Source organism: Elgaria multicarinata, chromosome 10 (assembly GCF_023053635.1).
Source record: "Elgaria multicarinata webbii isolate HBS135686 ecotype San Diego chromosome 10, rElgMul1.1.pri, whole genome shotgun sequence".
Classification (NCBI taxonomy): Eukaryota; Metazoa; Chordata; class Lepidosauria; order Squamata; family Anguidae; genus Elgaria; species Elgaria multicarinata.
The window spans coordinates 91,146,771-91,172,529 of NC_086180.1; the positions used below are offsets into that span (position 1 = coordinate 91,146,771).

The following is a 25,759-nucleotide window of genomic DNA, read 5'->3' on the forward strand; positions in this document are numbered from 1 at the left end:
ATGGTCATTTAGTCATGCATTGCCCAATCTGTGGAACCAGTCTTATTTATTTATTTATTTCATTTTTATTCCGCCCAATAGCTGAAGCTCTCTGGGTGGTCTTACAAACCCAGTCAAGGATAATTGCATAGAGAAACATTGTTCCACAGAAGAGTACCAGTGCTGCAATGCCTGAGGTCCCTTGGATGTAGCCACACAATTGGAAGAGCTGGATGAAGCCACAACATGCAGTGGCTCTATGCTCTTAGGTGCAAAGTAGAAGACAGGGCCGGGGGAACAGGTCAGACGTTCAGCATCCTCTCACAGGAGTCCCCATTTGTTGCATCCAACCCCAACTGGCCCATGTTCATGATTGCCTAAACCTGGGACTTCGTGCACAGCAGGTCTTCTTTTCTGTCGCCCTCCGCTACTCCTGCCGCACAATTCTGACTGTGTGATCAGGCTGAGACAAACCCCCATCCCCCCATTTCCCTCCCACATTTGTAGATGGCAAGATGCAGAGGCCATTTTGGCCTATTTTTCAGGGGGGGGTTTGAAGGGGGCACATTTTCATGTGCAACATTCCTTAACATATACATTTTTGTATGTGTCTTTTCCAAATATACACATTTTTGTATACAGCCTTCTGGAATATATGATTTTTTGTACATAATTCTTGAGAGGACAACTAAAGTAGAGCAGTGCAGAATCAAAAATATCATTGTGTTCCAACCCACATATTAATCCAGCAAATGGGAATTAGGTCGGTTTACTTAAAAATGTGGACCAAACAAATGGAGGGAGGCAGCCCTCCTAGTCTCTGTGCTGCTATTGTAACTAGCAAGAAAAGGGAAATGCTGGTTCATGTATCTGCTTATAGTGTCATCACTACCGAGCAGTAGAAGTAGGATTACAGTTACCAGATCAATAGGGGACAGAGTGGAAGCCACTGGATGCAAGCCAGCGGAGGCGAACCCTGGTAAGCCCCCCTCCCCCACTTACCTGGGCCCGCCGGTGGCGGCTTGCATCCAGTGGCTTCCACTCCGACGATGCTGAAGCCCAGAAGTAGGCCACGGCAAAAATGCCAGGATATTGTAGCTTATAGGTCCGTTGCAAGAGCTTTATCACAACAGCATTATACTGTGCAATCACTGCGACTCAGAAGTTTTCCACCTTATAATCTGCTTTGATTGTGAAGTGCTCCCCTGCATCCTGCCTTAATTGTGCAATAAAGCCAAAAGATTCGCCCTATTTAGCCCCTACTTTTTGAGTGTATCTTCCAAGCCACCGCTGGGGCGCAAGAGTAGGATTTTAAAGAAATACTTACATCTGCGTAAACTTTAAAGATAAAGACCCCAAAATTGGTATAGTAATAGATATTAGGGAGAGCTTTAAGCATACCAAATTTGAATTGAATTGGGTCATCTGTTGATTTTTTATGATTTTTTTACATTTCCCCCCCTTAAACTCACTTCCTGGTATGCAAAGGATCGCTGTCACCCGGTAGCAAAAACAACAACCGCGAAAGCTTAACGCTACAGGGATAATCCGAGGGAAGCAGGTACGTGGGATGAAGCTCCAAGTAATTAAACCTTTGGAGAGGTGTTTCAACCTTGTAGAGTGGGTAGAAAACTGGCCAGAAGCCAGGAAACCACAAAACAATCAGTGGTTTGGGGAAAGGGTGTGTGCCCATCTGGAAAACCTTGGAGGACCGGATTGGGACCTCAGGCCTGAGGTTTCCATCCTAGGATCTATTATGAGTTCAAATATCTGGCTTCTGGCTAAAGAGTTGCACTCTCTACATTTTCTCCAGTAAACTTCCTGGAACCAAAAACAAGGTGGAGGGAAGAAAAGATTCAAATATGGCTGTTGACTAGAGGGCTGAATAGACTGCCAGGGGGTGGTCCAGTAATCCACATTCTGGTGGTGTTTCTCTGCATCCATGTCATATTAAACTAGCGGATGGGAACCTGGCAGAGCATTCATGGATCTCCAGTTTTGATGCTTGCCTGGAAAAAGAGGTCTTTGGGATGCACTCCTTTCGCGCTTCCTTTATTTCTTCCTAAAACTCAAAGGATCCCAACACAGGAGTCAGTCAGTAGAATGCTGCTCACTGGCTCTGTCACTCGCTGACCATTTTCGGGCCGCACAGCCACCAGTCCAGCACGCCCTATGCACCCTTGTCTTTCACCACTGCCACCATAGAACACTGTATCTTACCTCAGGTTCCTCAAGAATCCAATCCAGTTTATAAAACTGAAGAAGTTTTATTTAACTATGAGCTTCATCCCACATACCTGTTTCCCTCGAATTATCCCCTACAGCGCTATGCTGTCGCCATTGTTGTTCTTGTTGCTACCAGGCGGCTAGATCCTTTGCATACCAGGAAATGGGTTCAAGAGGGGAAATGTAAAGAAATAATAAAAAAATCAACGGATGACCCAATCCGATTCAAATTTGGTATGCTTAAAACTCTGCTTAATATCTATTACTGTGCCAATTTTGACGTCTTTATCTTTAAAGCTCACACAGATGTAAGCATTTGTTTCTTTTTTATTCACATCCTGCTCCTGCACCCCAGTGGCCGCTCAGAAAACAACAAATGATATGCTCGAAAACTAGCAGCAAAATATTGCACTTCTTTTGGTTAAGAAGTGCATTTAAAGCAGGATGCATGGGAGTACTTCACAATAAAAGCAGATTATTAGATGAAAATGTTCAGAGTCCTTTGCACGCAATTCACAGTGATTGCACAGTATAACACTGGTGTGATAAAGCTCTATAAGTAAGGTTATGCAGTTTACAAAGCTTGTGGTTTCATTTGTCATATACTTGTTTGTTTCAGGACAGTTTCAGATGTAACCTTGCCTACTCTACCCACTAATCAACACTATCTACTCTCATTCACTTTCCCCCCTAAAATAATAAAATAATCAAATAAACATTGATCCTACACTCTCTCTAGACCCTCTAGCAGACAAAACTCAGACTCTGCTCTCACTCTCTGTCTCTCTCACACACACTACTCTGTGCTAACTCCTCCCTCTCCCTGCTAATGGAATGCTAAAAAGAAAACATTCAAGGTACAAAAAGCCATCAGGCAGTTCAGTTTCCATAAAGGACAGGATGTGTTCTATTTAGTCTGGATTAAAACTTTCCATGCAACCAATGGACAGCTAGAGGAAAAGTGTGGAGAAAACAAGACACAAACCAGAGGGCTCTAATAACAGGGATAGTGGCGGATAAATTTTAACATTGATTTGAACCTGCCATTTATTAACTGCAGGCTTACAGTTAATTTATATGGATTTACTCTTCATTATTCACAAATCAGTGAAAACAGCGGAAGTATATCCAGAAATAGCTGAACATCATTACTCCAAAGCAAAAAGTTCTGTGGAAAACATCCTACTACAGTTTTAATGCCTTCTGAATATGAAAGTTTTCAAAGTCACCCTATAATTTCCCTGCATATCCACTGTGAGGGTATCACAAACAAGCAGTTTCTCATTTATTCTCTGTGGGTAAATTTGCTAATATCTTCCCTTCCGTGCAGGCACACACTGTTAATTAAATTGGGCTTTTTAGCTCTCCCTCATACCTCATTCTTCCTTGGTTCTCCGATTAACCTAATTCCCCTCATGTGGTCACTCATCTACTAAATTGTCTTTTCTCTCTCTGCATTTCATTAGGTTATTTAACTCCTTCATCTGGAAAGTCAGATGGCTTTGCTTGTTTTGTGGTTATGTGTGTCTTAAGAAGGATATGAGCAACCAATGCGGAACTTGTCAAAGCGAATGACTGGAGGAAACCTTTGGCTCTTCAACCTGTCTCCTCTAACTGGGACTATTGTCTTCTTCTTTTTAAATTACTGTTGTGGCTCAGGGATAGTGGGCCACTTAAAGCCAAACTAAATGTGAAGTTCAATGTGTTTTAGGATATTATTATTATTATTATTATTATTATTATTATTATTATTATTTTAAAACCTGCATGTTTGAGAAATAACATCAGCTGGGGGTGGATGGGGAGAGATCATTATCAGAATCACAACAGCCATGGATTCATTTAACCGTTTCTTTTCGTTCTGTAGTCCTAGGGACAATCCCATCGCTGAAGCTGATATTTGCTTTGGAGGGAAAAACCCTACTGGCACCAATATCTAAAAATATTAGCAAAATGCTAATTGCTTAATCTGGATAAAGGACTGGTTTACCTCAGGAATGGATAACTAGATGGGAGTATGATGTGCCCAGAAAGGTCACCTATTTTGTCTATTCTTTTTGTCCCCAACTTTCATAAAAGAGGAGAGACTGGCTCATGTTGGTCTGCATAGCCACTGGAAGCAAAGTGGGAATTTCAAGTTATATACACAAGTTCAGGAGGGGACAGAGGAGGCTCAGATTCTGTTTTTGAGTACTTTCAAAACAGCAACTGTAATAATGGAGGTGGCAACCCTAAGACCAGTTACATCAAATCTCAGTGAAAAAAACAAAGAAATTGGTATCAGAGATTTATTATATTTACTGAATATTAGAGATCAACCAGGATATAAAACAAAATGGAATAGGCATTTTCGAAAAGGAAATTATTTAAAGATGCTTCCCTTTCTCCTGAATTACAGCTGACACTGGTCAGAAGGGGCCCCCAACCCATTTTCAGGGGGCGAGAGAGGCTGTGTAGCATATTCAGAAGGCTAGTGGGGAAGAAAGGCAGAGAAATCTGCTTCCACCAGCCTGTTGCATGTGCCTAAATCTGGATCTAACCACAGCTGGACTTAGGGGTGGGTGAGCTACTGGTCACCAAAAGCACTAAACTGAGCTCAGTGGCTGGTTTTTTTTTAATGTGCAGTCTGCAGTGAGTTAAGGTGGCAAAAAGCAAGTGTCTGTAACCTTTCTTTCAATGTTCTACAGGTTGTTTAGGTACTAACTACAAAAATGATCTTCTTTCAATTAGCTTGAAAGTATGTTTCTTTTTTATTTTTTACTTTGATGTTATTTACACTCAATAAAAATCAGTGGAACACAGATGTACTTTGATGCGATGTTACTGAGCACTTCAAATACTGTAAATACTGTATGACATTAATAATAATAATAACAACAACAACAACAACAATGCTGTAAGGTTTAATCTATAACTTTTTAATCTATAACTTTTCTTTATTATTTTTAAAGATGATGATGATGATGACGACGATGATAACCTCTTACCCACCTCTCCCTTTGGATCAAGGCAGGGAACAACATTAGTACAACAATGCAATATAAATCAAATACATAAAATTAATTAAAAGATCATATAAAATGAATACAATATTAAAATAACAATTAGGACATCTTAAAATTCTTAGGTTTAAAATCCATCTGGGTAGGCCTGTCGGAAGAGACTAATCTTTATAGCTGCCTTAAATTCAGAGAGAGTGTTAAGTTGACGAATCTCCTCCAGCAGGCCATTCCACAGTCTGGGGGCGACAGAAGAAAAGGTCCTCTGGGTAACAGATGTCAGCCTAGTTTTAGCTGATTGAAGTAAGTTCTCCCTAGAGGACCTGAGATGCAGGGCGTATTGTATGGGAGAATCATAGAATCATAGAATAGCAGAGTTGGAAGGGGCCTACAAGGCCATCGAGTCCAACCCCCTGCTCAATGCAGGAATCCACCCTAAAGCATCCCTGACAGATGCTTGTCCAGCTGCCTCTTGAAGGCCTCTAGTGTGAGAGAGCCCACAACCTCCCTAGGTAACTGATTCCACCGTCACACTGCTCTAACAGTCAGGAAGTTTTTCCTGATGTCCAGCCAGAATCTGGCTTCCTTTAACTTGAGCCCGTTATTCCGTGTCCTGCACTCTGGGAGGATCGAGAAGAGATCCTGGCCCTCCTCTGTGTGACAACCTTTTAAGTATTTGAAGAGTGCTATCATGTCTCCCCTCAGTCTTCTCTTCTCCAGGCTAAACATGCCCAGTTCTTTCAGTCTCTCTTCATAGGGCTTTGTTTCCAGACCCCTGATCATCCTGGCTGCCCTCCTCTGAACATGCTCCAGACTGTATGGAGGCAGCTTCCTCAGATGCCACCACTTCAAGGCACAGGAGCAACTTGAAGTGGCAGTTCTGGAAGCTATGTTTGTATACTTAGGTGTGAATAGGATGCATGTGTGTGAATGGGGTGGGTGGGTGCATTCGAGTGTTTGTGTGTGTGTGTGTGTGTGTGTGTGTGTGTGTGTGTATGTGTATGTATGTGTATGTATCCATGACCAGGCAGGCACATTGGGGGTTGTATGCCAGCAGTGGGAGTTGTCCCATCCACTTTGGGTTGTGGCCCCGTCCATAGCTGGCATATGTCCACGGATATGCTGTCCCAGAGGGATTAGATAAAATTATAGCAGTCATCGCCAGCAGATTATGGCAAATTCCACCTCTACCTGTCACCATTTTATGACTGGCTCTGGTCCCACATCATCATTTTGTGACCAATGGGCCTCACTCATTTTCAGCTCTCTCAAGCGGATCCCAGGGTAGAAAGTTAAAGAGCCCTCAGTTTATCCAAAAGTGTGCATAACCTCAAAACAACAACAATGTGTTATACATGTGCATGATGTTCAGATGCCTTAATATGCATTAAAAGTAAATGTATGCAAAGTTAATAGTGTATATTATATTACTTCCAGGAAGTAAGTAGGCCTCCATGTACTTACCATTTCTAGTCACAGGTTGGGTCTGCCAAGCTCTCCGACCCGGGTGGCTCTTTCCCCGGCAGCAGGAGGTGGGCAGCGGCGGCGGCAGCGGCGGCTGGTTGAACAGCGTGTGTGTGTGTGTGTGTGTGTGAGAGAGAGAGAGAGAGAGAGAGAGGGAGGGAGCAGCAGCAGCAGCGACCTGGAGAACTGGTAATTTATGCTGTCACCAATCACAACTCCAAAATAGCGACATTTCCCGCCTTTTAAGGGAAATGCCCCTCTTTTTTGACCCCACACACACCTAACACGAGCAAGGCAATCCTATATACATGTCTACTCAGAAGCCCAATTGGGTTCAACAGGATTTACTTGTGTGTAAGCGCGCTCAGTATTAGAATCCCGAGCTGATCAACAGTAGCTGGGAATCTCCCCATTGAGAACTGAGAAGAATAGAAAAGGCGTCTTTTCCCGCCTCTCAAAGGCAGGGTCTATATGTGGAGCTTCGGGGTGCTTGCCTGCGTCTGGAGTGCGCCTTCGAATTGACGTGTAGATTCCCTCCAAGCTATGAATTCTCCTACCAGCCTCTTTCCCTCCCTCTTTACAGTGTTGTCACTAGATGGGGTAAAACGATAGACAAAATGGTATTTTGTCCTGCTCCCGGGATCCCCTGTGTGTTATTTACATGAACAGGGATGACCCTGGGACAATCTTGGGATAAACCTTAGGTCTAGCTAAGGCCTTAGTTAAAGTGAGTCAGGAGTTAGTGAGGGTTGGAGTGAGTTGGGGTTTATTAGAGGCTTGTTTCGGAACAGGATTAAGAAAGAAAGGTTATAGTGATAGCAGCAGAGAAAGATTTCATTGTTCCTTGTATGCCTGCATCCGTGGAGAAGAATGTAATGTGCCAAGGGTTAAAGATGGCTTCTCTACAAAAGAGGTGGCTGCAGGTGGCTGCATGCCAGATTTGCATTCTGTAATGAATAGACTGTGAACAATGAAGCTTTGAATGTAACCTATGGCCTATGATTATGCACCTTAACTTTCTATTGATGATATAACTTAATTTGCTAACCCAGAACTGGCCAAAAGAAGGGTTAGAAAGAGCCTGTTTGTTGTTGTTTATTCGTTCAGTCACTTCCGACTCTTCGTGACTTCATGGACCAGCCCACGCCAGAGCTTTTTGTTGAGCCTAGCACCCTCCTTTAGTCAGGGCCTATAAATAGACTGAGATTCCTTTGTTTGGGGGGGGCCACCATCTTGCGTACCATGGGGAGAGCACCCCATACTGCAGTATTGGAAATTACAACCATTAAGAGCATTCTCCAGCCTCGTGTGTTTGATTAGCTAGTAACGCGCCAGGGTAGCAAGCCTTTAACCCCTTGTTGAGGGACAACGAGGTGGTTATTACTCCCAGAGAGGTTGAACGAGGTAGATTTATGTGTGCAACGTAGAACAAACTTAAAGTGTCTTTTAAAATCTTTTACTTACGAATAAATTTCATTCCTATTTTGTTATTTCACCACATCTGCTCAGTCATATGCGTTACTTCAGTTAGACAATACACATGCACACTCACACACAAATAGTAACTTAAAAGAAGGTTTATTGTGCCCTCATTCACATACAAATAGAAAGAATAGGGTGGCGGCAGCAAAGGAGAGATTTAAGTAGACATCACAGAGGCTGGTGACGCCACAACACCCATCTCATATAACATGCAGGGCAGGATGGGGAGGCAGAGATCGCTTCTGCTGCTCCTCCTGCCCTGCACTTGATGATCAGAAGCCTCTGTGTTCAGGGGCTTTCAATTATCAACGATGCAATCAACAGGACTGCGCCCTAATTTACTCTTCTATTTTATTATTTACATATAATCTCAAGCGATCGTAAAGTAATAGAGACTTATTCTTAGCCCTAACTGTATTACCAATGTATATCAGTTTTACATCTAGTCCCCCTAGAAATCTATGGACTAAGCATATTCTTAGCAATTTGCTGTAGGATCATAAGGGGAAGAGATTCCCATTCCTCTACTGGTTGCTAGTGTAGGCATACCTGCATTTCTCCTAGTCACTGGTTTCTTATTTCAATTGATATTATCCAGAAATACACACACACACACACACACACACACTGCCCAATTCATCATGCAGTTCTCAGGTGGTGAATGGGTGGTACTGTGGCTCAGTGGTAGAGACATCGTGTAATGGACTTGCAAATTTCTGTGAGTGGCTAATCACGAGCATGATATAAATCACTTGTTTAGAGAAGCCCAATGAATTATTTAAAATAGTAGAGGTTTTTTTTAGAGCTGTGCACAAGTTGCCTCTCAAAATTCACCCTATTTGTGGGTAGAGAAATGGGCGGGGGAGGACAACAATTTCATCGAATTTCTCCAGGGGGAGGAGAAATTCCTCAATAATTTCTCTCAGGTAGGCATCATCATTGCCAGAGGTTGTAGAACAGCTTCTTTCTTTTCCTAAGGGTATTTGATTTTTTAATTTTATTTTATTTCACTGCCACTGCAAGTGAAAACAGCATCCACTGTGCTGGCAGCAGCCTGGCCCACATTTTGCATCCTCCACAATGCCCCGTCTCCCTAGCATCACTCCAGGACACTGAGGGGAGGAAATGCAGCCACCACAAAAAATAATGGTTAAGAAAATGTGGAGAAAATTCTGAAAAGTGTCCTTTTATTTCTAGGGGGTATGAAAAGAAAAATTGAAAGGGACTTCCATGAAAGGGACTTCCATTTTTTCTGCCTCATTCTCAGGCCAGTTTACAATTACTTTTCAATGTGTGTTGGTGGTGTTTTTTTACCTTAAATAATCACTTTTGAGGTGTCTATATTTTTATTTCTATTATATATCTCACCATTGCTCTGCAGTCTCCCAGGCTGCCTGTACTTCCTGACCTGAAAAGGCCCTGTGGGAGGAATAAATTCATGATGTCTTTCCCTGGGCAGGAAGTGCAGGAAGCCAAGGAGGATACAGGCTGTCAGAGAGGTGACTGTACAATGAAAGGCAGGACGCTCACACACATGTCTCAGCCATCTCAAAGAACCCTGAATCAAATCCATGAGAAATACTCCAAAAATTCTTCTCCTTTGAATTTCTTTTGAAAGCAATTACTTTCCTATCAAACTGAATGAGAACGGTCACAATTTTCATAGGAGAAATGTCTGGCATAGCACTAGTTCCCCCCCCCCTTAATGGATGGAGGTATTATTATCAGTAGTAATCATTAAACTACAGTACTTATCTACCAACAAAAGCAGTTTAAAGCACAATCCTATACATGTCTATTCAAAAGCCCTGGGCATAGGATTGCAGCCTTAGTTATTTTTCATAAAGTAATTGTAATTACCGTTCAGTCACATGAAAAGTAACTTACAATGCAATTCTACACACGTGTACTTAGAAGTCAGTGCCGCTGGGCTCAGTAAAGTTTACTCCCAGGCAAATGGCCATATACGTATTGGGACTTCTTCTTAATGGGAGCAGGAGAGAAAATGTGCATACTTGGGCCGGGGGTCCAGTCTTGGAGAGCCATGCAAGATCTTTCTCTGGGCAGAGTTCAAACTGCTTTCATTCCCGGTTGCATCTTGACCAGCGGAGTGTGTGAAGAGCAGGGAGCAGAAGCCCACGGAGGGGCCTGGGGGCGGCCGGCCGGCTGGCGGCGACTCCGCGGGTGCAAACTGGAGCGCACCTGGGGGCGCCCAGGTCGTGGGGCTGTGCATCCGATCGGTCAGTACCCCCCCAAGGTGCTGTCCAAGGTGCTGAGCCCTATCCCCAAACTCGGTCGGCCCCTTGGGTGGCTCCTTCAGGACTCCGGCTGCTGCTGACTGCAGACCAGAATGAAGTCAGAGCCCCGCTGAAATCGGAGCCACCAACCTCCAACGCTCCGGACAAGAGCCCTGGGCTCCCTCTCCCGGAAACGCCGGCTGGGCGGGGGCCACGATGCGCTGCGAGGGGCGGGGCGGGGCGGGGCTGCACCTGGGAGCTCTCGCGGGCTCCCCCCCCCCGTGCGGGCGTCCTCCGGCGCCCCCGGCGGCCTGTCCCCGCCCCCCTCTGGGATTCGCGCGCTCATTCGCTGGCCTGGTCCGCCTGGCGCGGCTGGGGCAGTCCCGGCTGCGGGCGCCGGCGCGTGCCCATTTCCTTCTGGAGTGGGGCTGCTCGGCCTGGGCGCGCACCGCCGCTTCACTCCTGGGGCGAGAGCACTGAAGGCGCCGCCGAGCCCGCTGCGCGCCGCCGGGGCAGGGATGCCGCGCCGCCTTCCCGAGGCAAGCCACTGCTCCGCCCAGATGGCTTCGGTGGAGAGGCGTCCGGTTGGGGCGCGCGCGCCAGGTAAGGGAATGCGGCGCTACGCCCGCATGGCGCGAGGGGCTTTCAGGGGCGGGTCGCGGATGGCGGGCGGGGGGCTGGGAATGGCATTGACCAGGCTGTCAAGGGAGAAGAAGGAGCGCCCGAGCGAGGGGAAGAAGAGCGCGTCAGGCGAGGGCGAGGGGCAAGGGAAGCGGGCGGCGAGAAGCCGGCTTTGCCCGCTGGGTGGCAGCCGGGCGGCTACAGCCCCGCACGGCCGGGGCGCCAGCGCGGGGAAAGCGGGAAGCAGAAGCCGTCCGGGAGCCGCCCGCGGGCGGCGGTGACGACCCTGCGGGGGCCTCGGGGCGAACCCCTGCGGGCGCGGCCAATCTGGGCGGCCTGGGCTCGCCGTGTCTTTCTCCCGGCCCGGCGGGGCGCCTTCGGCGGAGGCAGCGGAAACGGCTCCCCGGCGGCCCCGGTGTAGAAGGCTGAAGGGCACCGCCGGACGCGCCGGGCTCCCCGAGGCTCCCCACGGGAGGCGCGGAAGGCGGGTGGCGTTTGATTGAAGAGTGGGGGCTTGTCATGGGGCGAAGGAAGCGGTATCTATCAGAATCCCCATGTTTAGTATTAATAATAATATTTCAGTTAAAATGCTCAAATTTGCCTCACGTATACTATTTAGTTGCTACCTCCACAACAGCCCTATAATGTAGCAATATTTTTCCCTTCATATTGCCATTGAGGCTGTGAAAGGTGGCCTAAGGACACCTGTTGAGTTCATGAGAGGGACAAGGCTAGCGTGGGGGGGGCGGGCGGGGGCGAGGTGCCTTTCTGATGCGTAGTTCAGACTCTGGAGCCCATCCTCGTTGACATCTGGTTTTCTTAAAGCTTTAAATCTTGGGCAATGGGGAACCTTTGAGGTGACTGCCAGTTACTTTGCTCCTTCTGCCTATGCCAAGGAGGAAGCTCTGTGTCGGATGAGAAATACCCTCTGAACATTAAGCTCCCTTGCAAAACAGCTGAGTTGGGCTTTAGCAGCGAGAAGGGGAGGAGGGAGGAGTCCCACCTTAACAGCTATCAACTGAATTACGATTGTGAGCTTTTAAAGCAGACAATAAGTACAGATATTTAAGAACTGTGGTTCACTGGAATGTAATAAACACAGAGATGTCAGGCTTCAGGCTTATTGTACTTTAAAAAAAAATGTATGCCCCACCTTACAGCCCACCCAGGATCCTTGGTTCTGGGTTAAAGACATCCCAAAGCAGGACTCGGTCCATGCACTTACTTGGTGATACTAAAAGAAGTCTTTAGCAGATCGTCTTTCATTCACGCATAACCAGACTTAGTTCTGCTCTGTATGGAACTCACTGTGCTGCATATTTCCACCCTAAGTACATGCTGGGGGGTGGGGGGGAGGCTTCCTCATGGGCTGTATAAGAGAACTCAGGATTCTGACTATGAAGATGGCAGAAGGAGTTCAAGTTCCTCAATTTTCACAAGTCTTTAAATATATCATCTGCCAAAATGCACTGGGAAACTTTAAGATATCGAGTAAGGCTTAGATTGTTAGGAGTGAAAAATACACAAGGGGTGCTTAAATATAATTAATTCCCATTCAGATATGGAAACGAGTCTACAAATTGATGAGAGTTGGCAAGATGTTTGCCTCCCCCCTCCCCACCCCCAGCAACAGAGTACTGCAATGGGAATATGCTTGGTCCACAACCCAGAGGTCAATAGATCCAAAGCATCCTTTACTTCCTGAGCCCTGTGGTGTACTAGACTTGTCCCGGGCTGTGCACAATTCCAGCTCGCTGGTGGTGGGGGCGCTTTTGGGAAAGGGCCACAGTTCAGTGGCAGAGCACGTGCTTTAGCTGCAAAAGGTCCCAGGTTCAATCCTTGCTATCGCTAGAAAGGGCTAAGAAATACTCCTGTCTGAAACCCTGGAAAGCTGCTGCAAGTAGACAGTTCAGAGGCAAATGAACTAATGGTGTAACACAGCTTCCCGTCTCCTCTTTTCTATTCATTCTTTATGGCATTAGCAGGCAGGAACTGTGAACTAACAAACAAATCAAACTATTGTTTGTTTCCATTGATACAAAAATATTTCTATTTTTCCTTCAGTAATCTGGTTTTATCTTTTTAAATATTCTTGATATGTCAGAGAATACCACAAAAGGGGTATAATATCCCAGATGCGTTTGAAACATTGAGAGCAGAATAGAGGATTCAGTAAAACTCATAATCTCCTCTCAGAAAGATACAGATAAACAAGGAGATGTTCTGTTTATTTGGCTACTTTGAGAGAACCAGCATTTGTATGAATACCAAATTATTTTTGTTGAAACTGGGAAGGGAAGGTTTAAAGGTGCATGTCAAAACTGATTACAGACAATGCTAGCAGGTCTCAAACATGAAAATAAACTGCATTGACTATATCTCATTTTCTTTAAAAATTATTCTACATTTTAGTTAAATGTATTTCATATCTTTGTACTTTTCTCCACAACTAAATCTGGCTGAGCTTTTTCTAAACTAACAATTTTTTAATATGCAAAACTTCATTTATTTATTCATATACTGTATACCCTGGCTGATACCTGCTTAGCTTTAATGATGTATCAGTATCATGAACACACCAGTGGCTGTTCATTCTCATGTGAATTTAAACTGTGTTATGCACCTGTGTAATGGGATAAAATTTGGCCCTAAAGTTAACTTGGTTTGGGTCCTATTAATGCAGTAGAGTACAATCCTTTAACTGCCTGTTCAGAAGTAAGCCCATTCAGTTCATGGGGCTTACTCATTTGTAAGCATGCATAGGATTGTAGCCTCAATGCAGTGGCAGGGAAACAATATAAATGCTCCCTTATGATCTAGCTCCATGGTAACCTCAGTAATGTATGGAAGATCGGCTAATCTGGGATCACCCTAATTATATTGTTACCTCCAATGTTGGCATCATTCTCCTGATGATGATGGTGTGGCATGTTGTTACAGCATTAGGGTAACCTCACATGCTCTAGCCTTCTAATTGCCAAAGCAAAGTGAAGCCAGGCCTCAGTGAAGCAATATGTATGTATGTAGTTAGCTATCATACTGCTTATGGTAGCTTATGAACTGGGCATTAGATAGTGAAGAAATACCCTTTGTAGTTTTTTTTTAGCTCTCTGTTTCAATGATATACTTTGCACGTTAAGCTTTCTTCCATTGTAGGTAAAAATCACCCCTATGGCCTGTATGGCCAGTTCATAAAATGTATTGTAACAACAAATTAAATGTGTGGAATTGGATTCACTTACTGCTGCAGCAGCACAATGTAAAAAGCTGCTGTGTTACTCAGTCATTGCAGGGATCCTATTCTGGCTTTGTAACCAAACATGCCATTGAAATATTTAGAATAAGGTTGCTGAAGTCTGTGTAAAATTGCCCTCTACCATACCCTTTCTGTACTTTGCTTAATTTCTTGATTGACTCGGACTAGTACGACAGACTGATCTCTGTATTCATTTTTAAAAGGTACAAAAGTACAAATTAATATCAAACAGCAGTTAAAACCAAATAAAATAAAATAGATATACACAACATGGTTCACATTAATTAGCAGGATGGGAAGAGTAAGATTTCAGGCAACTAAAACACTTCTCAATTGAAAAAGAATATGATCAAGTATCTTCATGCTCAACTTTTGGGTTCTAACATCATTATATCTTAATGTATTATACCAATAGCATAGAAAAAGGTTATAATAACTAACAAAGACATTAATTGCATTTAAATTTCCTACTCAGCTACACTGAATTGCTGTAATGTTTTTTCAGGATCATTTTGTTCCAGATTTTCTGAAGCAACTTCTTCAGATATTATTTTAATCATTGGTGAGCATTAATGGTCTGGTCATAATTTTAATTTTAAATTAAGCTGGAGGAGCTACAAGGGAAGATTAGGCAACCTAATGAAAATGCTGGGGATAGTTGTGTAAATGGCCAGTGGTTGTGTTTTGTTTTGTTTTAAAAATGAACAATTTGACATAGGAAACTGAAAAATGATTTATTATAAAATACCATGATGAGTCACAACTCTAGGGAGGTGAGCCTTTGTGAAAGAGAAATAGCTTTGAACATTTTTATTTCCTGGATGTACTTTTTATTCCTCTTGATTTGAACGAATAAATATATTGCATAATGGATTTATTACAGAATCAAGAATTTTGATTTTCTGTGAGTTTAAATATTTGTGACTGTTTTGGGATAGGTGAAGCAGGTGTACTCTTCTACACTGAATATACACAATCTATGCATAGTTTGTTATTTGATACAGTGTATTAGTTTACATTTTATTACATTCTGCTTGGAATTTGAGGAAAGTAGGAAGGAAGTGTGTGTGTGTGTGTGTGTGTGTGTGTGTGAACTTTTCAATGCATTTACATATCCAGATAATTGTCTGGGAAGACTAGCATATCTCAAAGTAAAACTACATGTTGTCTCTGCAACTACTTGCTCTAGAAACACAAGTGTGTGTGTGTGTGTGTAGCATTTGTAGAGTACAATTGGAGGAAAGGGAACTCATCCACGTTTAAAAATGTGTATCCCCACCCCACCCCACAAACGCACACACTTCACCATAACTAGCGATGGACAAATTAGTTTCATGTGTATTCAATCACAAGTTCATTCCATACAATTTCCATATCAGCCTGCTAATCTAAAAAATGGATGAAAAAATGCACTAATTTTTTAAGCAACTTTACCTAATTTGCTCAATTTTTGTGCCAAGTACTGCATTGCAAAATTCAGAGAAGTGCATAATCCAAGAAGCAAGTGGTTGGGGAAAAGGTTTGAACATCCCTGCACGCAGTGGTCCTGTTCCAAGTCAGGGCCATCATTCTAAATGAAGAAAGAATTCTAGTCCAAGAGGTTTCATGGTCTGACATGGCTATTCCCCATCTTTTTTTATCCCTCGTGGGAGTTCCACCCAAGGCATGCTGGGAGTGGTAGGCATAAGCCTTGTTTTTTTATTATTAAATTCTTTAAAAATACTTAAAATCCAAAATTTAATGTTTTAGATTTTTCTGGTACATTGTACAGCCAGGTTTCAATTTTCTACCCGATGTTGCTCGGGGCCCCTAAGATATATGTCTGCAAGGTAATAATCTTAAAGTAGTAGGCCATGAGGGAGCAGGCTGGCTGGCTGGCTGACCATTAGCGCGTTCATTGCCATTGGTGATGGGCCCGGAGCTGCACCCTCCTTCCCGGATGGAGCCTAGCAACCAAGACAGCCAGCCCCAGGCACTCTCCCTTCAGGCCCAGGATGGCGAGCCACTATCAGATTACGGCTGCCAAAGCCTGATAAATCTTCCCTCCCACCCAAGGCATGCTGGGAGTTGTAGGCATAAGCCTAGGTCCTTGAATAACGTGTTAATATTTGAACACCGTCTGAGGTGTGGTGGGAGACAACTGGAGAGCGGGCCTTCTTAGTTGTGGCACCCTGCTTATGGGTTACTTTTTCCCAGGCAGGCTTGCCTAGTGACTGCATTAATGGCTTTTAAGTGCCAAGTGAATTTTTTTAAAATATATTTTCCAAGACCTTTTAACTCGAGATTTCTTATGCTGTGTTGTTGTTGTTGTTGTTGTTGTTATAACTAAACCACAACATTCCAAGACAGATTCAAGAATGACTGAAGTTTATGATTTTTATGTAAAAGCCTGACAATGCCATTGAAAAAGAAGAGTGAATGGAGGAATGACTGACAGCTGAGGCTAGAATGGGATGGTGGGCGGGGTTAGCGGCAGTTGGAGAAAGTCAGGTAGAAAGAGAACAAAGACAGTTAGTGAGAGGTCAGAAAAGTGGGGGCTGAGATAGGACTGAGAGATAGTGACGTGGTTTGCACATACTGACCTAGTTTGCTAACCCATGTTTTATTTAAAATCAGCCACTCTACATGCCCGTACTACAGCTCCCAGCACTACATCCCCTGAGAGGGGCTTCCCTCCTCTCATTGCAGATGCTGCTCTTCGATAGAGGATTGAGGAGGAGTATTGCGAAGGAGGGGAAGTAAGCAGCTGTCAGTGAACGCGCCCAACTCCAGCCAAGTCCTGCCAGGACTGCTTCGGCCTGCACTTCTTGCCCACCAAGTGCTCATCAGGAGCTTGTACTGAAGGGTCAGGGCCAGCCCACCTACTTGCCCCCTTCGTTGAGCCTATTTCTGGGCATGCGCAGAGTGCTTCCCTTTCCTCCCTCCATCCCTCTTAAGGATGAAGCCTGCATGTGCACTTCCCCCAGCTTCTGAGAAAACAGCGATATCAGGATTGGGTGCCTTTGAGCATGTCCAGAGTTCAGCCTCTCAAAGACACACTGTTGTATCTAGTTACGATTTTAAAACCGCACATGGCAGGTGGGAGGAGGCACCACAAATGGATGCAGCCCATTTGTGAGTGTTGTTTCCTTTTATGTGGAATTGGGTTGGCTTCTCAAGACTGACCTTAGGAATCACAATGGCCACCAAAGACTGTTAAGTCTGGCCTTCTGCTGAAGGCATGCTGGGAGTTCTGCCCAAGGCATGCTGGGAGTTGTAGGCATAAACCTAGGTTTTTATTAAATTCTTAAAAAATACTTTAAACCCCAAATTCATGTTTTAGATTTTTATGGTACATTATACAGCCAGAACTATCACCGTGTCAAAGTTCAAGTTTCTAACTCATCTGGCAGTGGGTAAACATTTCCAGACATACATGACACACACATACTTGCCACTTTATAGGTAGAAATACTTGTAATGTGCCTTAAATAGTTCTAAAAAGGTGGGATTCAAATAAATAAATACATATTTAAATACAGAAAAAGCAAGACAAACAGTTTTTATCTCTGCGACAAGAATATTTTAAAATCATGTTAAATTAAACATCAAAATTAACATTTTAAATCCTAAAACAGAACAATGTAAACAATCTTACTTCATTTCTATTCCTTTGGCACATTCCATATATATAACATCTCTAACTCCACTCATGTTTGTCTCTGACCCATCCACTGGTGGAATGCAGGCCCTGTCAGGATCTACACGGCTGCCTTAAAACATTTTATAACAGTTGTGACAACTGTTGGGGTCCAGGACACAGAGCTCCACATACAGTTTTCAAACTGTTTTCAAAGTGTCATATCCTGCTTGGTGTAGATCTGGCAGACCACTGATATGTAGGCTGGGGAAAAGATTCCCCACCTCTGTTATCAAGCAACAGGTGAAAAAGAGGTTGTTTATTGTTTCTTATATAATTACATATTCCTGTAAATTATGGTATCTTGTTTAGAAATCTTGATTCTGCAAGATATGCCGTCCTCTATGAATAGAATGAACATTTAGACAGGTTTTGTTTAGTATAAAATGTTCTATTCAAAAATGCATAATTTCTAAATTTAAACACTTACATATTGGATTATTTGTGGCTTCAAAACCCTGCCAGCAGAAAAACAGAACTTGCTGTACAACTATCATAAAAAGTACTTTCAGAGAAAACTGTTCTTAAAATGAACAGTGGGAGGCAGAGAAAAACATAATTACCAGAATATTTTGTCACTGACAGTTTTTGGTTCTTCAAATGAGGGTATTGAAATAGGGGACCTCCTTTTGCAGGACAGATGGGAAATACAGGAAGGGGTTCATTTGCTAGAAATAGCAAGGGAAAGAGTTTTTTTATCCCAGGAGATATCTGAGATAAGGAAAGAGTTTCCTTTGCTAGCGCTGCTTTAACAAGGAAAACTCTGGTGGGATTCCCATGATTCTGCATGCTGCACTGGACTGAGGGCTGCAGGCATGCTGTGCGCTGAGGACTGTGTACTCCTGGTTTACCCCATTCCTCTCATGCCATTCCCAATGCCCAGCTGTGAGCAAAATTATACAGGTGTAGTGCAGTGGTTCATGTCAGAATAGTACAGAGAAGACCAAAGCTCAAATGAAGCTCACTGAGTGACTTTGGGCCAATCCCAGTCTCTTAACCTAACCAACTTTACAAGATTATTTCAAAGATAAAAGCATGGTTTAGGAATTATTTATTTATTAAATGTATAAACTGCACCCTCTGCCTATGCCACCATGGGCTCCATATACATATACTAAAATAAAGTCAAAATGCATAGGCCACCCTGATCACAATAAAAAATGTCACATCAATTGTGGCCCTGACTTTGAGCTCATACAGAACAACCATAACATAAAATGACTATAAAGTATAATGGTGTGGGGGAGAAAGCGACTGAGGCCTTAGCTAGACCAGGCTATATCACGGGGTGAACCCTGGGATCGTCCCTGTGTGTCCACATGACGCACAGGCGATCCCTCCCTTGCCCCAGGATATAGCCCTCCCCTTTGGGCCTGCATTTTCTGCGGTCCCGGGCAGAGCCCGAGACCGCAGAACGTGTGGCCCTTCTCCGCGGTTTGACCCGGCTCTGTGCGATTACTCACGCACGGCTGGGAGCTGCACACGGGGCGCAGCACTCCTCAGGAGCACTGTGCCCATCGGGGTTAGGGTGGGGGAGCGGGGAAAGTAGTTAATTTTTTTAAAAAAACTTACCTTCAGCGCACGAGCGTTTGTGCGCTCTGTCTTCTTTAAAAATAAAAAATGGCGGGTGCAACGCCTCTCCTGAGGTCGTCACGCCTCACGTGTAAATGGAGGAGAGATCTCGTGTTAATCCCAATCCTCCCCTCCTCTTCTGTCCCGGAACAAAAGGTAGGTCTTGCTAAGGCCTGACTCTAGAGTGAAATACGTAACTTGATTCAGATAGTTAATTGATTCAGATGATAATAAAATAGGAATGAAATGAGACTACCAAAAACCTACCAGAATTAGGTCTCTTGTAGTTCCATGCCAGTTGTGGAAATAGTAGTGTCACTGAGTAAATGTTGATGATATGAAGGAGAACATGCTGAGAGTGGTCATACTAGTTAGGTAGCTGGTATGGAGAATTCTAGAGAGAAGCTCCATGTAGCAAAGTAAAATGTTATTTTCATAAATTGAAGAATTTTGTTTCTTAAACACACACATACATACACACACACACACACACCAGACGTCTGTCTTCAAAACAGCACACCAGCTATTAAACGACAGTGTCACCAAACTTGTGTGTATGTATGAGGTTGTCATTTACTACTGGGCTGTCTAGGCTGGGCACGGACTGTTCTAACAAAGTGGCTCTCAGGTGGGCTCTGGCCCAGCCCAGAACCATGAAATTCTTTAACTGAAGATGCCAGAAACTGACCCCAGCATCTTCTACATGTGAAGCACGTGCTCTGCTGTTGAGTGTGTAACTGCACATCAGGCAAACACAAGACTCGCAACTTCATTTGTGTCTCTTAATGCTTACAGGGCCCAAGTATTATTGCAGGGTGGGGTTGGGGTTTGCGGCAGCAATACAAACTTGTGACGCAGACATACCACAATCCCATCACAATTCCATGAGTCATGACAGAAAAGCTTCTATTTTCATTCAGAAAACATATATTCTATATTTCTGAAATTACACTATGGGCTTCTATGGGGCTTTTCTACTATGCCTCAAATGTAGTACAGGGTGTGCCTGTGCAAATCTCACATATTTTGGGTTTGCAAATCTCACATATTTTGGGTCTGCAAATCCTACCAACAGCTGGAAATCGTCACAATGGTTGGTACCAGATTTAACTCAGTGTAGTTGAAATCCATCAATCTCATCTACTTGCCAAATGAAGATTACACTTCATGCATCTGATGAAGTGGACTCTAGTCTATGAAAGCTTATGCCATAATAAAGTTGTTAGTCTTTAAGGGGCCAATGGATTCTATTTTGGGTTCCAAGTAACTTCTGCTTCGTTGCGCTGTAGTGGATAAAAGGAAAATAAGAGAATTGCAGTACATTGGCTTTCGAAGGTGTTCACTTGGTGTTCCAAATCTTCTTGAACAAAGAACATTATCAGGGATACATGGCCTAGTGCATGTCTGTCACCTATATTCTAAAGTTATTCAGATGTTGTTAATTGTATTGATAATTATAAATAAACATTTTTAAAATTTGGGGGGGGAAATCATTTTGTGGCACTTTAAAGATTAGTATATTTATTGTGATTTATGCTTTCATAATTAGAGCCCACTGCACATGCTTGTGTGAAGTATGTTTCCAGAAATTCAAGGAAAACTTATGCTACAATAAACATTTTAATATGTATTTTTCAAGGTGCCACCTTAAAGACTGTATTTGCTATATTTGGTGCAACAGACTAACATGGCTATCCCTCTGGGTTTTTTTTAATTGGGTCAAAATGTTTATATAGCACACACAAATTGGTTAGTTTCACATTGTTAATAGTAACACAAAACATTATTCATGGACCCAAGCAACACCAGGCATATCAGCTAGTAAAGGAATAATGGCGACACGGGTTTTGGGGGAAAAAATATTTTGGAATTCTTCTTTTGCTTGATATAAAATATGTTTGTGAGATTCCAAGCATAGAATTAATTCTCTTCTTGTAACAGTGAAGCCCCATTATAAATCTAGAATAGAAATTATGGCATTCTGAATGTATATTTAATACTTGAGGAATAAGAAAAACTATCATTTCTCTCAGGGCTGTGTGTTTAATATTCATAAGTGGAAGAAAATTAGACCAATGATCTTAGTTCTCATGTTAACGTAATAATAATATTGAGCACAGGTGCATTATTGTGATATTTCTAACCTGCTTCTTTTTTGTACCTAGTTATTATTCTGCTTAAGAAATACGCATTTCATCAGAAAAAGGACCTCAGCTTCCTCATGATGGTTTCTTCCTGTCCTGCTTGCTAGTAATGTGAAAGAAGACTGGACCTCTGCCATGGCAATTTTTCTGCTGGGAGCAGCATTGCTTATTGTGCAACCTCAGGCAGTGCCTTCTAGACCAGCTACCAGCTCTAAGGCTGAGGCTGCTGCTCAGAAAGAACCCTTTAAGAAAAGTGACTTCAAAGAATGCTTTGGTCCTAATGGAACACTACAGCAACTTCCACAGACTGTCATCATTGGTGTGCGGAAAGGTGGAACAAGAGCCTTGCTAGAGATGTTGAGCCTCCATCCATATATAGCAGCAGCAGAAAGTGAGGTCCACTTCTTCGACTGGGAAGAGCATTATAAAAATGGATTCCAGTGGTATATTAACCAAATGCCACTCTCTTGTCCCCACCAGATAACTGTGGAGAAAACCCCAGCATATTTCACCTCACCCAAAGTGCCTGAAAGAGTTTATAGAATGAATAAGCTTATCAGATTGCTTCTTATTTTACGAGATCCAACCGAGAGGGTATTGTCAGACTATACGCAAGTGTTCTTTAATCACATGCAAAAACATAAGCCGTATCCCTCCATTGAAGAATTCCTAGTTAAAGATGGTGAGATCAATATGGACTACAAGGCAATAAACAGGAGTTTGTATTATGTTCACATGCAAAACTGGTTGAAGTATTTTCCTCTGGATCGCATCCATATTGTAGATGGGAACAAGCTTATCAAAGATCCCTTCCCAGAAATAGTAAAAGTGGAAAGGTTCTTAAAGCTGCCACGTCAAATAAATGCTTCAAACTTTTACTTCAATAAAACAAAAGGCTTTTATTGCCTAAGAGACAGTGGTAGGGACAGGTGTTTACATGAATCGAAAGGAAGAGCACACCCCAAAGTAGATCCAATTTTACTTGAAAAACTGCATGGATATTTTCATGAACCTAATCAGAAATTCTTTGAGCTTGTTGGCAGAACATTTGACTGGCATTAAATATAGTGCTACATTCTAGAGAGTATATTTAGAAAAGGAAGGCATTTAAACTATAATTTATTTGAAAATCCATTAAATACTTCTGTACAACGTTAGAGCCATATAATCTACTAATATTTTTTTACTTGTTAAATTAAAAAGATCTTTTTGTAATGCTTTTCATAGTTGTTAACACTGTATTATATATATGAAAAAACAAAAGAAAAAAGTCTCGTCAGATTGTGGCTTTTAAGTATGTATATATATATACAAAATACATATACGTCTTAAAATGCAACATATGTTTCTCCTTTCCCTAAATTCAATCTTTTGATGACGCTATATAAGATTTTCGTTAGTGTGGTATGCTGGTGAATTTCGACTAAGGTATCATGGTAGTTCAAAGATCCCTTAACCAATTTTTTAAGTGATATCTTACTGACAGAGGTTTTATAAATGGTATTGTATTGGCAATGATTTTCAAAGTATTTCATCATAAGCTTCCTTGGGTAAAGAAGAAAATGACCGGATATATATCAAGCATAGATACACAAGGCAGAGCTGCTGACAGAGTTTGCTGTTGTCAAAGGCAAGGGAATTGACCTTACAGTGGGAAAGGGATGGGACTGTTGCATCCTGAAACAGAAGTACTATAAAGAAACATAGAGCTCCATCACACCAGTAGCTCACCACATCTGGTATCTGGTATTGCAGTGCGGGACTCACATGACATTGTTCCTGTCCTACACTCATCTCACCTCTTTTCCTCCATTTTGCATAGGATTTTGGTGTGGGGAAAGTCTGGATTATTTTCCCCAAGTGGATTTAATGCACCCTTAAGCCTCCATGTATTGCTGTCCCCTCACATTTTCCTTTGTTGGGGGCATGTGCTTTGAATGGAGTCTTGCTGAAGAAAGGGGAGGGTGGGGTGATTATTGTTCTCCAGCATGTCATGTTGAATGAATGGACTTGTGCTTAGTCTGTTGAATGGACTTTTTACCGCTCCAACCCCACCCTCATTGCCTGTAGAAACAGAGCCCAGCCAATGAAACGTTAAATCAGTAAATTGCTAGACAACAAAGCCAGAGCGAGGGGGGGAGGGAAAGTAGCCCATGTCCCTGAGGACCCCAGTAGATCTCTATTTTTATGAACTTGAGATACACAGCTGTGCATTATCAAAGTAAAGGAAAACAGATCATCCACAAATGCAAACAGGTGGAATTTCGCATTTGTGGAGTATCAGGTTTGAGGGGAGAAAATTAAAAAAAATCCTAAAAATCAAGGCATGAACAGATATGATTCAAACTTGGCATAGCTAAAGCCCTCCTAAAGAGCTATCACAGTGCCAAGGAAGAGTTTGCCTTATCAGCCACAAAATTACTCAGTAAACATTGGGGAGGCAGAATGCTAAACCAATTAATAAATGGGGAAGGGCTAGGTTGGCCTCCTGTCTCATGGTTTTGTTAACTCTCCCTGCTTCATAGTTTCCCTAACCACCCTCCCCCCATGCGTGTGAGAACAGGCCCTGTAAGAAGTATTTGAAATAGCCTCTTGAATGGCCATTTGTTGTATTGATAAGGGCCTTTCAAATCTCCAGATAGTTATCTGGAGATCAGAAATGTATTTTGCCTTACTTCTTAACTCTCATGAGTGGCACCATCTAGTAGCAAGGGCTTTGCAGATTTTATTATATTTTTACCCCATTTGTGTCAGCAAGGACTGGGTCCTAATGTAGCTTTTAATTATAAATTGTTTGGGGTGAAATAGCTGTGTGTATGGCATAATTTAGGTTCCAGGGTCTTCACTCCAGATGTAGGAAGCTTAAGGAGTTGCATGTGGATTCAAAGACTGTAAAGATACCACCCTCTGGAAACATCTTTTAGGATTGATCTGTCTTGTTATGATGCACATGGGCTTAGTCTTGACCAGGGCAATACATAACAAAACTGCAAGATGTAAAGTTAAAGAATAGAATATCTCTCACATTTTTTGAAAATGTTTTCAAATAATTCTGTGAGGAAAATGTCTATCATATCTTGCTTGAAATTTGAGGAACAGATAAAAATTGCTTTGCAGGCCCAATCTGGCGTAATCCATATTTATTGTAATCAGTTCACAATGCAGGGGGTTCTCACTCCAGCTGATAATCCTGGATGCCTCTGTTCAGGTGCACCATTCCAAGTAAGTTCAATTTGGTTTTATGTGAACATCTGTATAGCAAAGAACAAATACCACAGGTTTTTTTATTTATTTTTTCTGGTGCCACATGTATATGTCCACAACACCATTCTACTGTTTGCCCCCTTCTTTGCTTAAGCTATTATTTATTCCATGTATTTATTTCAATTAATTCCAAATGCTGGCTGTCAGAGTAAACCCCCTCCTAAGGCAGTTTATATAAACCATAAGTACAGTATAGCCATAACACCACAATATAAAGCCAATATATAATGACGTTAAAACAGCAATACATAATGCTCTATAAAATATATAGGACATTATATATTAAAAATAATAATAAAAGTTCTCAGCATCTGTTTAAAAGCCAATAGAGAAATGGACAATACATAGGTCTTAGTGCGGGAATTCTACAAACATGGAGCCACTACTGAAAAAGCTCTGTCTTTTATTCCTGCCTGTGTGATCTTTCTCTGAATCTGGTCTCTGGAAGCCTAGGCAAGTTCATATGCTGATCTAGGCGGGGAACAACAATGAGTATTAAATACATAAAATATTGATTAAAAACATAGTATACATTGTTAAAACTTCCTTTAAAAAAGCATACTAAAAGCACCCTAAAAGCATCCTAAAATTCCACTGGAAAGGCCTGCTGGAAGAGATCAGTCTTTATATAGCTTTCTTGAATGCTAAAAGACTGTTAAGCTGAAGAATCTCCATGGAGGGGAAAGCTCTCATTGCCAATCAGCAACTGATCTGAGGTAAGCATTCCCCCTCCCTACTTAGCACTGAAAAAGGGGGAAACTTTAATCTATAAGCTACTTTTCACTGTGAGGCTTTGATAAAGGACATCCATCAGGGTGACCAAGGCCGATTCAGTC

The 25,759-nt window shown here is 42.6% G+C and overlaps 1 protein-coding gene across 1 annotated transcript; it reads left to right on the plus strand.

Annotated features, from left to right (window-relative positions):
• Nucleotides 1-10,922: 10,922 nt before the first annotated feature.
• Nucleotides 10,923-22,906, plus strand: HS3ST1 (heparan sulfate-glucosamine 3-sulfotransferase 1). Its single transcript, XM_063135675.1, has 2 exons — nt 10,923-10,990; nt 21,681-22,906. The coding sequence occupies exon 2, from the start codon at nt 21,795-21,797 to the stop codon at nt 22,719-22,721; it is 927 nt and encodes a 308-aa protein (XP_062991745.1). The 5' UTR covers nt 10,923-10,990; nt 21,681-21,794; the 3' UTR covers nt 22,722-22,906.
• The last annotated feature ends 2,853 nt before the right edge of the window (nt 22,907-25,759 follow it).

Bases quoted from the DNA above. Each gene is read 5' to 3' on its own strand.
- HS3ST1 (XM_063135675.1), top strand. From the start codon at position 21,795: ATGGCAATTTTTCTGCTGGGAGCAGCATTGCTTATTGTGCAACCTCAG.